Below are 15,242 nucleotides of genomic sequence, written 5' to 3' on the forward strand. Positions count from 1 at the left end.
ATGGACAGATAATGAGTTCAAATCATTGTTAGGAAAGCACATGGACTCAGTAGTTACTGAGTCAGTCAGATTGGATTAACAAAGAAATTTGGGATTCATCCAGAAAAATTTGGTCCATTGAAGAATGCAAAAAGGTACCTGGTGCTTGTATTTGGAAGAAAAATATGAATGGCATTATCTGCTGCCATCAGAGAATTTACTCTATCCATTGCACAAGAACAAATCCAACATATTGCTAAGTTAGAAGAGCAGAACAAACAGTTGCACACTTGAGTGTCTCGTCTCACTCAGAAGTTGGGCCTCAACAAAGCCTCAACCAAATGTGACTTAAAAGACCAACAGTCAGATGAAAGCTATCCTGACTTACAGTCTTTCTGTAGACTAGAGGATAATAGCAATACTGGATTGATGGATAAAGATGTAAATGCAGTTGAAGTGTGTGGAGCGAGACAAAAGGCTCAGAGTAGGGTAAAAGGGGTTGACGCAGTTCCATCTGCAACCCACATACTACAGTTACAAGCAGTCAGTACCGCTCTCATTCCTGAAGACATAGAAAGACTTGCTGAGAGTTTGCCATCAGTGCATAGAAAGTTTTCTGAGTTTAGGACAGAGTTGTCCAGAAAAATGAAGCTCTATGATATGTCCCTAGCTGAAGTCACCCAGCTAATGTCACAAATCCTGAAAGAGTCAGAATTCAATGATTTTGAAAGTGCTGTAAATAATTCTGAGTTTCAGCATTCCAGCAAAAGTGAATTGAGAGAAGGAGTTCTGAGAGTGTTACAGAACCTTGTTGGACCAAAGGTGGACTGGTCAAAGATCACTAGTTGTGTACAGAAGAAGGATGAAACTGTAAGTGAGTACACTGAAAGATTTTGTCAGTCAGCTGCAGCATATAGTGGAATAGCTGACACTCCAGAGAAGGTGTTAGAGGATAATGGACCACTGGTCCGCATGTGGTTTGATGGGCTCTCATCAGAATACAGAAATGCATTGCCTTTCTTAGACCTCACATGGTCCAGTGGAACCCTGCAAAACAACTTGGATAGGTTAGCTAATTGGGAAAGAGACTCCGATGTCAAGACAAGAGTAAAGATTGCAGCAGCATCCTTTAAGGTCAACACAGAGAATCGACAGAAACGTAAATGTCCTAAGAGAGAAGGCAGTTGTCATTACTGTGGTAAACCTGGACATTGGATGAAAGAGTGTAGGAAAAACAAAAATACATTTAAAGAAATGAACAGCTTTACTCAGCTCCTACTCTGTCTACTTGCTACATTGAAACTGCCCCTTCCCTCTTCTCCAAACACTTGGAGCAACAGCTTGCTGACATGCTAACCATTTGGGCTGTGAGTGCTTAATTTCCCCAGTAATCTACAAGAAAGCTGAAAGACTCATTCTGAACAAAAGAAACTTGACTGTCACTTCCACCATTTGAGGGACACGGGTTAAGTACACTCACAGCCTTAAATGTTATGCTACAGCACACTTCAGTCACTTATCCATGGGTCATCTATGGGTTATGATGTCTGCTATGACTGATGTTTCATTGGGAGATGGAGATATAGCACAGTAAAGTTTGCAAATTAATTACAGGGAGAGAATAGGACACAAAGACCAGTGAGGAGCCAAGGGAAGAACCGAAGTGCAACAGGCCTCGGGGGCCAACCCTGTGGTGAAGACTTCCTCGTAGGTTTCCCCCTCTCAGTAGTTTATCCCCACCTTACTGGTCTATGGGTGTCAAATTGATTAAGACTAGGTTAAGAAAAAGAAGAACAAAACCACTATACGATCACTAGAAGTTTATTATGATAAGAGACATAAAACTATACAATCATCAGAGGTCTAACGTACTAAAGTCTATGCATGAATACTGCTAGTCTGCTGTTTCTTTGTTTTCTTGTGTTGCAGGTATGTGAATATGCCATGACAGCTCATAAGCAGCACCTGGTGTAAAGCATCACCTCAGATATCCATGAACAACCTTCATGACGACAGAGTCATCTGAGCAACTCGGAGTTGCCAACGACAAAGAATCATCTGAGCAACTTGGGACAAACATGGAAATGCATTGGAAATAGACTCCACAGCTATTCAGGCGCCATGGACTTTTAGGACTTCCACGCTTATGCTACATGGTTTTCTGTGTCATCATGTAGTTTATACAACATATTACCACCCTGCGTTGTGTATGTGTGTCAACAGCATACTCAAGTAAAAGAACATCACTTATGTAAATGTTGGACACGACACAGAATAAGCTGTATGAGCCTGTAACTGTTACAAGTTGCATGACTGGAAGATGGGACTTAAGTTAACAAACATAGGTTATAGAAGGGATTTAAGAAGGTTTAAATTTGTATTATGTGAGAGTTATTAGAACTCTCAAAGGGGGGACTGTGGGATTACAAATTTAAGAATCTGTTTGAGATCTGCTGATCCTACATCCTGACATAACATCACATGAAATACTATGGTGAAGTACATTGTATTTAGCATTTTAAGGTAAAAAGGATGACTTTCTAAGAAAATCAAGTCAGGCAGCCCAGGTGTCTTTATGCACTTCCTGACCATTTGGCATGACAAGCTCAAGACACAGCTCTGCCTTTGTCTCTATGATAATGTGAAGGTATGGGCGATACTGTCAGACTGATTGGATTAGCACCTATGCATTTGAATGACACTGTTATGCTGATTAGATCAGGGCTGGGGAAATGCCGGTAACGGGCTGATTCCTGCACTGCATTTGCATGCTTTTTTTAGACTGTCTCCACCTCTACTGTATGTATCCCTCCCCCTTGAATGTATATAAACTACAATGTACCCTGCCTTAGTTGGACTTGGATGACTACAGTGACGCACAGCGCGTTTCTCAATAAAGAGTAACTTCTGCTTGAAAGATATCCTAACGTCTCCTGGTCTCTGCTTCGACGAGGAAAAAGTTTACTACATGGTAAATGAGAAAGTATTACAGTGTTTTTCTTTCTGTTGCTAATAATATAAAAGCAAACGCTATAATACTTTTTCATATACAGTTTACTTTCTTTCTTTAACAGTTCTTTCTAGTAACGTATTAGTCAAAACTGTTAAACAGAGACCATAACTAATGAAGATGGAGAATGGGAGCGCTGTGTGCTCAGGTGTTGCCGTCCTCAGTGCCATCAAAATAAAAAGTACTGCTTCCAACACATCGGTCAAACAGAAAAACTTATCAGCCAATGTCGATATTTTAAAAATTCCAAGTATCTGCCGATATATCGACCTTGGCAATATATTGGTTGACCACTAATAGAAAGCTGAATCAGCTTTTACATACATACTGATGTCCTCACCTCTGAGATCATACGATTAGTGTCTCCTAAAAAAAGCAAATCCAAAGCTTCCTCTTCATTGGCCGACTGTTGCAACGACAGGTTCTTGAGGTGAATGTTTTGGTCTGAGTCTTCCATTATTTTCACCCTCCTAAATCAATGACAAAACATTAAGAAGATGAGAAAACATATAATGTGTGAGAGAGAGAGAAGTAGTCAATCATCAAATCAATAAACCTCAGCTGTGTAGACTGCAGTGCCAGAGACTCAACACGCTTACACGCACAATTAATCCTTTAATCAGAGGATGTATAATGTGAAAAATATGGGCTTGTATTTTCAGCGGGACCACTATTCAATGCAATACACTTTTGCTTTTTTGTTTTTTAATAGCACAGAAACAGAAATATGAACAAAGATATGGATGAATAAACATAGAGAGATAAAAAAAAAAGTGAGAAGCAACATTGCTAGTAACAGTGACAGTGAATTTGAAGTGCCATTACTCCTTTAAAGTTTAGCCTGTGTGATCAGAAGTGGTCATTGTCTGTTTTCAAATTAGTTTAACCCATGTCATGCCTGATCAGATCTGATATAATAAAGAATTAAATTATAATCTACAATAATGAGAATTGAGCAAGGGTCAAAACAGAGACTAACGGTAAGTCCTCCAGACGAGATGCTTCATGTTGGGGATTCAGCAGATCATAGCCAGCCTCATTGTAGATTTCCAGGTAAGAAATTTGGGTTGTATAGATCATACTGCTGTCCTGGAAACAGATATACAACTATATGATTAAGGTATATTACAGTACATCGAAACAGACCAACTATTGTTAATGACATGTATACAGAGCTCTGCTTCCACTCCCTGCAGGGAGTAAAATATATCCACGCAGCGCATGAGAAAATAAAGCACGGGACGTGTTTGATGTCGAAAAACAGCTCAAAGCGCTACTCATGCTTCCTGGACTCAGACCTGAAGCGCCGTGCAGAAAGCCGTCTTTCAGACAGCAAGCAATCGTGAATTCAGTTCTCTTTCACGGATTATTGCGCTTGAATGGTCAAAAATATGTCAAAACGCATGTCCTGGCTAATTTATAGAGTGAAGACTAGGACGTACTTTTTCTTTTTGTTTTTTACATTTATTTAATTACTTACTGTTAAATAGAACTACTGTAGCCTACCTGAAATTTTTAAAGCGCTGTTTATTACATTTGTATATTTCTTATATTGTATTTGTCATATTGCTTTGCTTATTTTAAGGATAAAAGATAAAATAATTTAAATATATTTTAAAATAAAATAAAATGTACAACCCATATATATATATATATATATATATATATATATATATATATATATATATATATATATATATATATATATATATATTGTGATATAAAATTACATTAAAAATATTAAATTACTATTAAGATTTTGGTCATACCACCCACCCCTATCCTAGCCTGTTCAAAACTGTAAAAGGTTAGTGAATGTGATTCATAATATGAATGATGATTTGGTTGTTTGTTTTTTAATTTTTTTTTAAATTAAACAATGAATTTTAAGATCTATCATATTATTCAAATACTTTTATTGTTGTTTTAGTTTTCTGCCATGGTATCGATTTAGTATTGGTATCACAATATTTTAGTCAGGTATCATTTCAAAGTCATAATTATGCTATATGGTATAGTGGTAACACTAACCAGTAGGAATAACAAAAGGCTTTGCATAAATATGTACCAGCCTTCCCATCTAAATCTTGGTTCCAGCCAAGATTACTTTTGCATTTTTTTTTTTTTTTTGCTGAATGCATGCCTTCAGGAAAAATGCTATGAAAATGTGTACTGACCTTGCTGAAATGATGATAAAGGTAAGAAAGAGTTCTGGGGATGATCCCTCTGTCATTATAATGCTCCGCACCTCCAGTGATTGTAAAGGTCTTCCCACTTCCGGTCTGGCCATAGGCGAAGATGGTGCCATTATAACCTGCCAGCACACTATCAAAAGATGCAAGGTTCTCATGACAGCTTTCTGAAAATAGCTACAAAACTTATGACAGCTTGGACATTCTCAGGAAACTATTGCTAACTGTGCTACTTGTGTGTTGTGTCACTATGATTTTCTACTGATAGTCACACATTACTATGACTGTGACTATAACTGTGTAATACAAAAGAGCTGCTTAACAAAGTTTTATGACAAATAACTGCTTACAAACTGTATAAGAGAGATGCGGCTGCGTGCCTTGCCAGTCTAAATGTTTTATATATATGGTTTTACGAGTGCACACACCTAGCGCATGCACAGAAAACCAGCTGCAGCTGTGCAAAATCTGTGCAAAAATTCTCCTCTCTGACCTATCACAGCGCATGTACTAAACTGAATTATCTGTAGCGTCTTATTGCATTTAAAGTGTCAAAACACTCTAGGTTCACATAAACAGGCTTTGTCTTAAGTGAATGTATCTGGAAAAGAAATCATGTATGTTTATCGGTGTATTGGATCTGTGCATTACCGTAGTTCTTAAAGTGACAGCCTAATAAAACATCAGTACAGTCAGTATACGTTTTATTCACACAGTGAAGAATATGCAGTTGTATTTTTTTGATTTGATTATTCAATTTCTTACTTGAATGCTGCTCTTAGGTATACCTGCTGTACATGGAACATTTAAAGCAGTTTATTTCTTTTGCATCTTTCTTTTATTGTATTTGTCCTTGTTTTTTTCTATGCCGATGTTATCATTGCCTTCTGCAATAAAAAAAAAAAACATGATTTAAGGAAAACAATTCAAAAATATAGCTGCAAGCAGCGATGGCGGGCCTAAGCCCGGTGGCACCGCCACCCCGGTGGCTTCAGGGCAACTGTGCACAGCGGGCAATAGGCATTTAAAACGGTTAAACATAAAAGGACTATGTCAAAGTCATTGTCAAAGACAGAGAGAGAGAGAGTGTGTGCAAAGTTTCAAGAGTTTTCGAGCATGGTAAGGCCCCCAAAAGTGCCCGAATAGTCGGAAAAAAATAAAAATAAACAAATAATAATAATCCTAAAGAAAACAATAGGGCCTTCGCCCTTTGGGCTTGGGCCCTAATAATAATAATAATCCTAAAGAAAACAATAGGGCCTTCGCACTTTACAGGGCTTGGGCCCTAAATATAGCTGCAAGCAGCGATGACGGGCCCAAGCCCGGTGGCACCGCCACCCCGGTGGTTTCAGAGCAACTGTGCACGGCGGGCAATGGGCATTTAAAACGGTTAAATATAAAAGGTCTATGTCAAATTCAGATCACATTTACTGCAGCAGCTGGTGTCAATATGATCACAAAACACAACAGCCACATCCATGAGATTGTTTAAATTTAGATGAATTTCATGTCATAGAATATCATAGGTCAGTTTCAAATGAGTGCAGAATATTATCCTAATCTTCCATGTCCGTGTTTTTCTCAGACAACCTCTATAAAAATCCAGAGCAAATTACATACTGTTATTTGCGCAAATTCAACAGTACTCTGAGAAATGTAATCCAGTCTTAATGCGAATGTTTGTGATTGCTGATGTTGTATTATCCTAACACTTCTCTTCATGTGTTTTGACCTCCCTGAGCAATCATTTGCGCACCAATCTTATGCACCAAAAGCATGCTTTCATTTAGTTTCAATATGTGTGGTATAAAAAATAAAATATTATAAAATTAATAAATAGAGCCAAATCACAGAACCTGCAAAGACAATTTTAATATCAGTGTCAGGTAATAGTAAGGTACATGTCTAGATTTTTCTGCTCACTTATGCAAGTTTATTTTAAACAGCCACTTTTATAATCATGTGAAATTTACTTAAAGAGGGTTTTTTTTTTTTTTTTTTTTAAATTTGAATTATCAATAAATAATTAATTAATTAATTAATAATTAATTGTAAAAATAATAATTGTAAATCAAACGACATTTAGAAAACAGTAAAAGGGTTAAAGACCACTAATAAAGATTGTAACACACACACACACACGCACACAGAGAGAGACAGAGACCCACAATCAGAGACAAACCCCCCGGAACCCACCCACACACACACAGAATGAGTTAGACTCAGTGAGTGATGGGGCAGGGGGGAGGACAGAGAGAGACAGAGAGTGTGTGTGAAAAATCCACATTCAAACCAAAATACCTGACTTCCTGTTGATCAGAGCTAGTGACTGTAAATTAGAAAGTTGTCCGGCTTAATGAGAACAACATGTTTACCGAGTTTGGTGACTGTAGGTTAAACTATCCCCTCCACTTTTGTCAAAAGGTTGAGTTATAGAGTCCCTGCTCCCTGCCTGTTTCTAAGGCTTTTCCCATGTCTACTGGATGACAATATTGATGTGTGTGTCGAGTTTCATGCAATTTGAAGCATGTTAAGAGCCTCAAAAATACCCAAGAATCTTATTAAAGTTTAATGTGTTACCATGGCAACAGTATTTAAGATATCACAAATACATTCACAGGTCTACATCTGCCATGTTTTGACATTATTGTGATGAGGTTTGAAGCAAATCGGGTAAAAATAAGAGGGTGATTTCAAAGCATTTTGAAAGTGACACACTTCCTGCTGCCAGTTGGTGGCGCTATAACTTTGACTCACAATAGTCACATCCATGTGATCGGGCTCCTACAACCAACACACTGCTGAAGTTTCATAAAAATCAATCAAAACTTAGAAAAAAATAAATATACCTGCAAGCAGCAATGATGGGCCCAAGCCTGGTGGCACCGCCACCCCGGTGGCTTCAGGGCAACTGTGCACAACGGCAATAGGCATTTAAAATGGTTAAACAAAAGACTATGTCAAATTCACTCCACATTTACTGCACTATAAGGTGGCACTATAGAGCCCCTCCTCCCCGCCGGTTTCTAAGACTTTGCCCATGTCTACCAGATCCTGATGTGTGTGTCGAGTTTCATGCAACTTGAAGCATGCTAAGAGTCTCAAAAGCATCCTGAACAAATATTAAAGTTTGATGTGTTGCCAAAGCAACAGTGCTTGAGATATTACGATTATTTTCAAAGGTCTACATCTGCCATGTTTTGACATTATTCTGATGAAGTTTGAAGCAAATCGGGTAAAAATAAGAGGGTGATCTCAAAGTATGTTTAAAGTGAGACAATTCCTGCTGTCAGTTGGTGGCACTATAACTTTGACTGACAGTAGTCACATCCGTGTGATCAGCCTTGTACAACGAACACACAGCCGAAGTTTCATCAAAATTAATTAATGTATGCAGAAGTTATAACACTTCCTGTTTCCCTTTTATCGCCATAAATTCGTTGCCTCGCCATGGTCAAACCGTTTGAGATATCCAACATCCGTTTGAACTTTAACAACTTCAATGTCTTAGCACCAAGTTAAAAAAGTTTTGTCTAAATTGTATAAAGCCTGTAGGAGTAGTAGTATAAAATTGATAGCCTGTTTTTTCAAGTAATTCACATTCAAACCAAAATAGCTGACTTCCTGTTGCCAGTAGGTGGCGGTATTACTATAACTGAATATTGTCATGTAGATGCATTCAGGGAAGGACTCTTATCAAATGTGTGATGTTTGGGGTAGATTGGACATTGCATGCCTGAGTTACTGCAACTTCCTCTATCACTGTATTAATAGCATGCTTTAGCACTTAGCTAAGTGTTTTGCTAACATTTTTCTAGCATGTTGCTAGCCTGTTTAACACTTGCTGGCACATTTTAATATGCTGTTAGGAGTCCATAACAGTGTTAAACATGTCACTTCTTGTTGCCAGCAGGTGGCGCTATGACTATAACTGAATATGGGTATGGACATGTGTTCAGGACAGAACTGTTATTAAGTGTGTGAAGTTTGGGGCAGATCGGACATTGTTTGCCTTAGTTACAGCAACTTCCTGTTTCATGGTGAAACATCAAACTTTGTCAGGCCGCCAGGGACACGCCCTTTGACGAAAACTCAAGATCTTCGCAATTTAGCGTCGCACAAGCCTTATGATTACACAAACCAAATTTGAAGATGATCGGATTAAAACTCTTCCTGTTGCATTTAGGACTTCACTCCAAGACACTTTTTTGTAGGTAATGGGACGGTACATGTATGTACCGAATTTCGTACATGTACGTCGAACGTAGCCCGAGGCGCACACCGTTGAAGTTTTAGAGGTGGCGCTATTGAGCCATTTTGCCCCACCCAATTCTGAAACCTATATCAAGTGTCAATTTTCGCCAGTCCCGACAAGTGTGCAAAGTTTCGTGAGTTTTCGAGCATGTTTAGGCCCTCAAAAATGTTTGGAAATTATGTTTGGAAAAGAATAATAATAATAATAATTAAAGCTGCAAGCAGCGATGAAAGGGCCCTCGCACCTGGGCTCACCGCCACCTGTTGGCTTTAGGAAAACAGTGAACAGTGGCAAGAAAATACAAGAGAATTATGGCAAAGTCATTTCAAAGTGGCACACTTCCTGCTGCCAATAGGTGGCGCTTTGACCGTAACTGAATATTGCCATGTAGATGACTTCAGGCCAGGACTATTATCAAACATGTGAAGTTTGGAGCAGATCAGACATTGTATGCCTGAGTTACAACAACTTCCTGTTTCGTGGCGTTAATTGCATACATTAGCAATTAGCAGAGTATTGCATGATTTAACGTGTTTCTAGTATGTTTGATACTTTGTGGCATACTGAAATGTGTTCGTGGAATTGGATTACAGTGTGAAGCATGCCATTTCCTGTTGCCAGCAGGTGGCGCTATGACTAAGTGAAAATTGGCATATAGATGTCTTCAGACCAGGACTTTCATCACACATGTGAAGTTTGGGGCAGATCAGACACTGTATCCTTGAGTTACAACAGCTTCCTCCTTCATGGTGAAACATCAGACTTTGTCAGGCCACCACGGACACACCCTTCAACGAAAACTCAAGATCTTTGCAAATTAACATCGCTAAGGCCTTAAGATTAGACTGACCATATATGATGTTGTTCTGGTTAAATGTCTACGAGGAGTTGATCACAGTGTAAAACATGTAATTTCCTGTTGCCCGCAGGTGGCGCTATGACTTTCACTGAATAGTGCCATGTTGATATCTTCAGGCTAGGACTCTAATAAAACATGTGAAGTTTGGGTCAGATCCGACATTGTATACCCGATTTACAAGAACTTCCTGTTTCGTGGCGTTGATCGCATACATTAACAAATAGCCAAATGCTGCATGATTTAACATGTTTCTAGTGTGTTTGGTACTTTGTGGCATATTGAAATGTGTTTTCTGGGAGTGAATTACAGTGTAAAGCATGCCATTTTCTGATGCCAGCAGGTGGCGCTATGACTAACTGAATATTGGCATATAGATGTCTTCAGGCCAGGACTCTTATCACACATGTGAAGTTTGGGGCTGATCCGACTTTGTATACCTGATTTACATAAACTTCCTTTTTCATGGCGAAACATTGAAATATGTCAGGCCGCCACAGACACGCCCTTTAGCGAAAACTCTAGATCTTCGCAATTTAACGTCGCAAAGGCCTTTAGATTAGACTGACCAAATATGATGTTGATCTGATAAAAGCTCTAGGAGGAGTTCGTTAAAGTACAACGTCTGGAAATGGCAAAAAATGGCAAGTTAATTCAAAATATCGGACTTCCTGTTCGGTTTCAGATTTTGCTCCAAGAGACTTTTTTGTAGGTATTGGGCTGTTAAATGTGTGTACCGAATTTCAAAATCTACGTTAAATGTATCGCGAGGGGGCACTTCGTTAGGTGGCGCTATCGAGCCATTTTGCCACGCCTAATTCTGCAACCCATAACAGACGTAAATTTTCACCACTTCTGACACGTGTGCAAAGTTTCATGAGTTTTCGAGCACATTTAGGCCCTCCAAAAAGCGATTCACTTTGGAGAAGAATAATAATAAACGGGTCAATTCCAATAGGGTCCTCACACCATCGGTGCTCGGGCCCTAAATATAGCTGCAAGCAGCGATGACGGGCCAAAGCCCGGAGGCACAGCCACCCCAGTGGCTTCAGGGCAACTGTGCACGGTGGGCAATGGGCATTTAAAACAGTTAAAGGATTAGTTCACTTTTAAATAAACTTTTGCTGATAATTTACTCACCCCCATGTCATCCAAGATGTCCATGTCTTTCTTTCTTCAGTTGAAAAAAAATTAAGGTTTTTGATGAAAACATTCCAGGATTTTTCTGCATATAATGGACTTCAATGGACACCAAACGGTTTAAGGTCCAAATGACAGTTTCAGTGCAGCTTCAAAGGGCTTTAAACGATACCAGATGATACCAGACGATGAATAAGGGTCTTATCTAGCGAAACGATCAGTCATTTTCGAAAAAAAATACAACTGTATATGCTTTATATAAACAAACGTTCTAAGTGCCTCCGCCAAAACTGTATTTCTGTATTCTCCAAAAAGCTTACGCTGTATGTCCTACGCCTTCCCTATTCAACTTACGGAACGAACATTTTTTTGCGGTTTTGGCGGAGGCACTTAGAAGGCGAACGTTTGTTTATATAAAGCATATGCAGTTGTATTTTTTTTCGAAAATGACCGATCGTTTCGCTAGATAAGACCCTTATTCCTCGTCTGGTATCGTTTAAAGCCCCTTGAAGCTGCACTGAAACTGTAATTTTGACCTTCAACCGTTATGCTCTCAATGAAAAATGCAGAACAGTTAGTTCATGCGTTCATGACCTCAAGGCTAGATTACTGTAACGCTCTACTGGGTGGTTGTTCTGCTCGCCTGATAAATAAACTACAGCTCGTACAAAATGCAGCAGCTAGAGTTCTTACTAGAACCAGGAAGTATGACCATATTAGCCCAGTTCTGTCAACACTGCATTGGCTTCCTGTTAAACATCGTATAGATTTTAAAATCTTGCTAATTACTTACAAAGCACTAAATGGTTTAGCTCCCCAGTACCTGAGCGAGCTCCTAATTCATTATAGTCCTTCACGTCTATTGCGATCTCAGAATTCAGGCCAGCTGATAATACCTAGAATATCAAAATCAACTGCAGGTGGTAGATCCTTCTCCTATTTGGCACCTAAACTCTGGAACAATCTTCCTAGCATTGTTCGGGAAGCAGACACACTCTGTCAGTTTAAATCTAGACTAAAAACGCATCTCTTTAACCTGGCATACACATAACACATTACCAATTTATATTTCCAAATCCGTTAAAGAATTATTAGGCTGCATAAATTAGGTCAGCCGGAACCGGGAACACTTCCTATAACACCTGATGTACTCGTTACATCAGAAGAAGAATGGCATCTACGCTAATATTAGTCTTTCTGTTTATCCCGAGGTTCACCGTAGTCAACCGGATCCGGGCCGTATCCAGGTGAGACCAAGGACCTGCACCTTGACACGACCACAACGCAGCCCTGAAGTATCAGCAGAGATTGAGTCAACTAGATCATCCCCTGTGAAGGCCTCATCGACACGACAGCCACGACACAGTTCCTCAACAACCGTCCATACCGGCGTGATGAATACGATCCTCAATTGGATGGAACTGAAATAAATACTTTTAATGTTGCGATCCTATTGGACTTATGATAGCAACCTGAATTGTAACAAAGCACTGTTGGCCAGAGGAGAACTGGCACCCCGACTAAGCCTGGTTTCTCCCAAGGTTTTTTTCTCCATTTTAACACCAATTTGCCACTTGTCTGCCACCTGATGTCACCTGATGGAGTTTGGGTTCCTTGCCGCTGTCGCCTCTGGCTTGCTTAGTTGGGGACACTTGACTTGACTTGACTAGAATAATCCTGGAATGTTTTCATCAAAAACCTTAATTTCTTTTCGACTGAAGAAAGAAAGACATGAACATCTTGGATGACATGGGGGTGAGTAAATTATCAGGAAAAGTTTATTTGAAAGTGGACTAATCCTTTAAACATAAAAGGACTATGTCAAATTCACACCACATTTACTGCAGCAGCTGATGCTCCTATGATCACAAACCACAACAGCCACATCCATGAGATTGTTTAAATTGAGATGACTTTCATGTCATAGAATGTCATAAGTCAATTTAAAATGAGTGCAGAATATCATCCTAATCTGCCATGTCTGTGTTTTTTTCTCAGACAACCTCTATAAAAATTCTAGAGCAAATTATATACTATTTTTTGTGCAAACTTCACAGTGAGAAATCTAATCTAGGCTTAATGCGAATGTCTGTGATTGCTGATGTTGTATAATCCTAACACTTCTCTTCATGTGCTTTTTGACCTCCCTGAGCTGTTGTTTGTGCACCAATCTTATGCACCAAAAGCATGCTTACATTTAATTTCAATATGTGTGGTATAAGATGAAAAAATAAAATAAAAAAATTAATAAATAGAGCCAAATCACAGAACCTGCAAAGACAATTTTAATGTCAGTCTCAGGTAATAGTAAGGTACATGTCTAGATTTTTCTGCTCACTTATGCAAGTTTATTTTAAAAAGCCACTTTTATAATCATGTGAAATTTACTTGAAGAGGGTTTTATTTTAATAAATTTGAATTATATCAATAAATAATTAATTTAAAAATAATTTTAATTGTAAAAATAATAATTGTAACTCGAACAACATTTAGAAAACTAGTCCTATCCTAATAGCGATATAGTGTCATGGTTCAATTTCAAATGATTGTGAAGTTATCATTTGCAGTTCATTAATAAATGGGTAATCAGTAAAAGGGTTAAAGACCACTAATCAAGATTGTAATACACACATAAACATACACACTCACTCACACTCTCTCTCTCTCTGTCTCTCTCACACACACACACACACACACACACACACACACACACACAGACAGACAGACAGACAGACAGACAGACATAGACTCTCTCTCTGTCCAAACTCCCCTACCCACTCCCTCCTCCTCTCACTCCTTCAGTCTCTGTGTGTGTGTGTGTGTGTGTGTGTGTGTGTGTGTGTGTGTGTGTGTGTGTGTGTAAAATCTACATTCAAACCAAAATATCTGACTTCCTGTTGGTCAGAGCTAATGATTATAAATTAAAAAGTTGTCCGGCTTGATGAGAACAATAAGTGTACCGAGTTTGGTGACTGTAACCCCCCCACTTTTGTCAAAAGGTAGCGCTGTAGAGCCCCTGCTCCCTGCCCATTTCTAAGGCTTTGCCCATGTCTACTGGATGACAATATTGATGTGTGTGTCGAGTTTCATGCAATTTGAAGCATGTTAAGAGGCCCAAAAATGCCTAAGAATATTATTAAAGTTTGACATGCAGCCATGGCAACAATATTTAAGATATCACAAATACATTCACAGGTCTACATCTGCCATGTTTTGACATTATTGTGATAAAGTTTGAAGCAAATCGGGTAAAAAAAAAAAAAAAAAGAGGGTGATCTCAAAGCGTTTTGAAAGTCACACACTTCCTACTGCCAGTTAGTGGCGCTATAACTTTGACTCACAATAGTCACATCTATGTGATCGGACTCCTACAACGAACACACAGCTGAAGTTTCATAAAAATCAATCAATGTATGCATAAGTTATAACACACTTCCTGATTTCCTTTTCTCGCCATAAATTCCTTGCCTCGCCACGGCCAAACCGTTCGAGATATCAAAAATCTGCTGGCAATTTTTCATCATCAATGTCTTGACTTCATGCTGACCAAGTTTGGTGGTGATCGGATTAATCACCTAGGAGGAGTATATCAAATTCAAGAACATGCATTTTTCAAACAAACCATAATAACTGACTTCCTGTTGAGCTGGAGTATAACTTAGAGCACGAAAGTTGTTAGGCCCGATGAGGTCTATATGTGTACCGAGTTTCATACTAATATGTGCAAGCGCGTTTGATATATGGACAAAGTTTTCGGACCCCGTTCAAGAGGGCGCTGTCGAGCCCCCCTGCCGCGCCCGTGTACCAGCT

General features: G+C 39.0%; 1 protein-coding gene across 3 annotated transcripts in view; it reads right to left on the reverse strand.

Moving 5' to 3' along the window:
- The window catches only part of kif6 (kinesin family member 6), a 204,618-nt gene that overhangs the window by 163,917 nt on the left and 25,459 nt on the right, over positions 1 to 15,242 (reverse strand). For all 3 annotated transcript variants that reach the window (XR_007925896.1, XM_051867843.1, XM_051867844.1), the window contains exons 4-6: positions 5,167 to 5,314; positions 3,969 to 4,078; positions 3,330 to 3,459 (exon numbers count right to left, since the gene is read on the reverse strand). Coding sequence is in view for 2 of the 3 variants with exons in the window: in XM_051867843.1 (XP_051723803.1) it covers positions 3,330 to 3,459; positions 3,969 to 4,078; positions 5,167 to 5,314 (388 nt within the window). In the remaining variant the exon portion in view is untranslated. The remainder of the gene's footprint in view (positions 1 to 3,329; positions 3,460 to 3,968; positions 4,079 to 5,166; positions 5,315 to 15,242) is intronic.

The sequence above is a fragment of the Ctenopharyngodon idella genome, chromosome 17, assembly GCF_019924925.1.
Source record: "Ctenopharyngodon idella isolate HZGC_01 chromosome 17, HZGC01, whole genome shotgun sequence".
Lineage (NCBI taxonomy): Eukaryota > Metazoa > Chordata > Actinopteri > Cypriniformes > Xenocyprididae > Ctenopharyngodon > Ctenopharyngodon idella.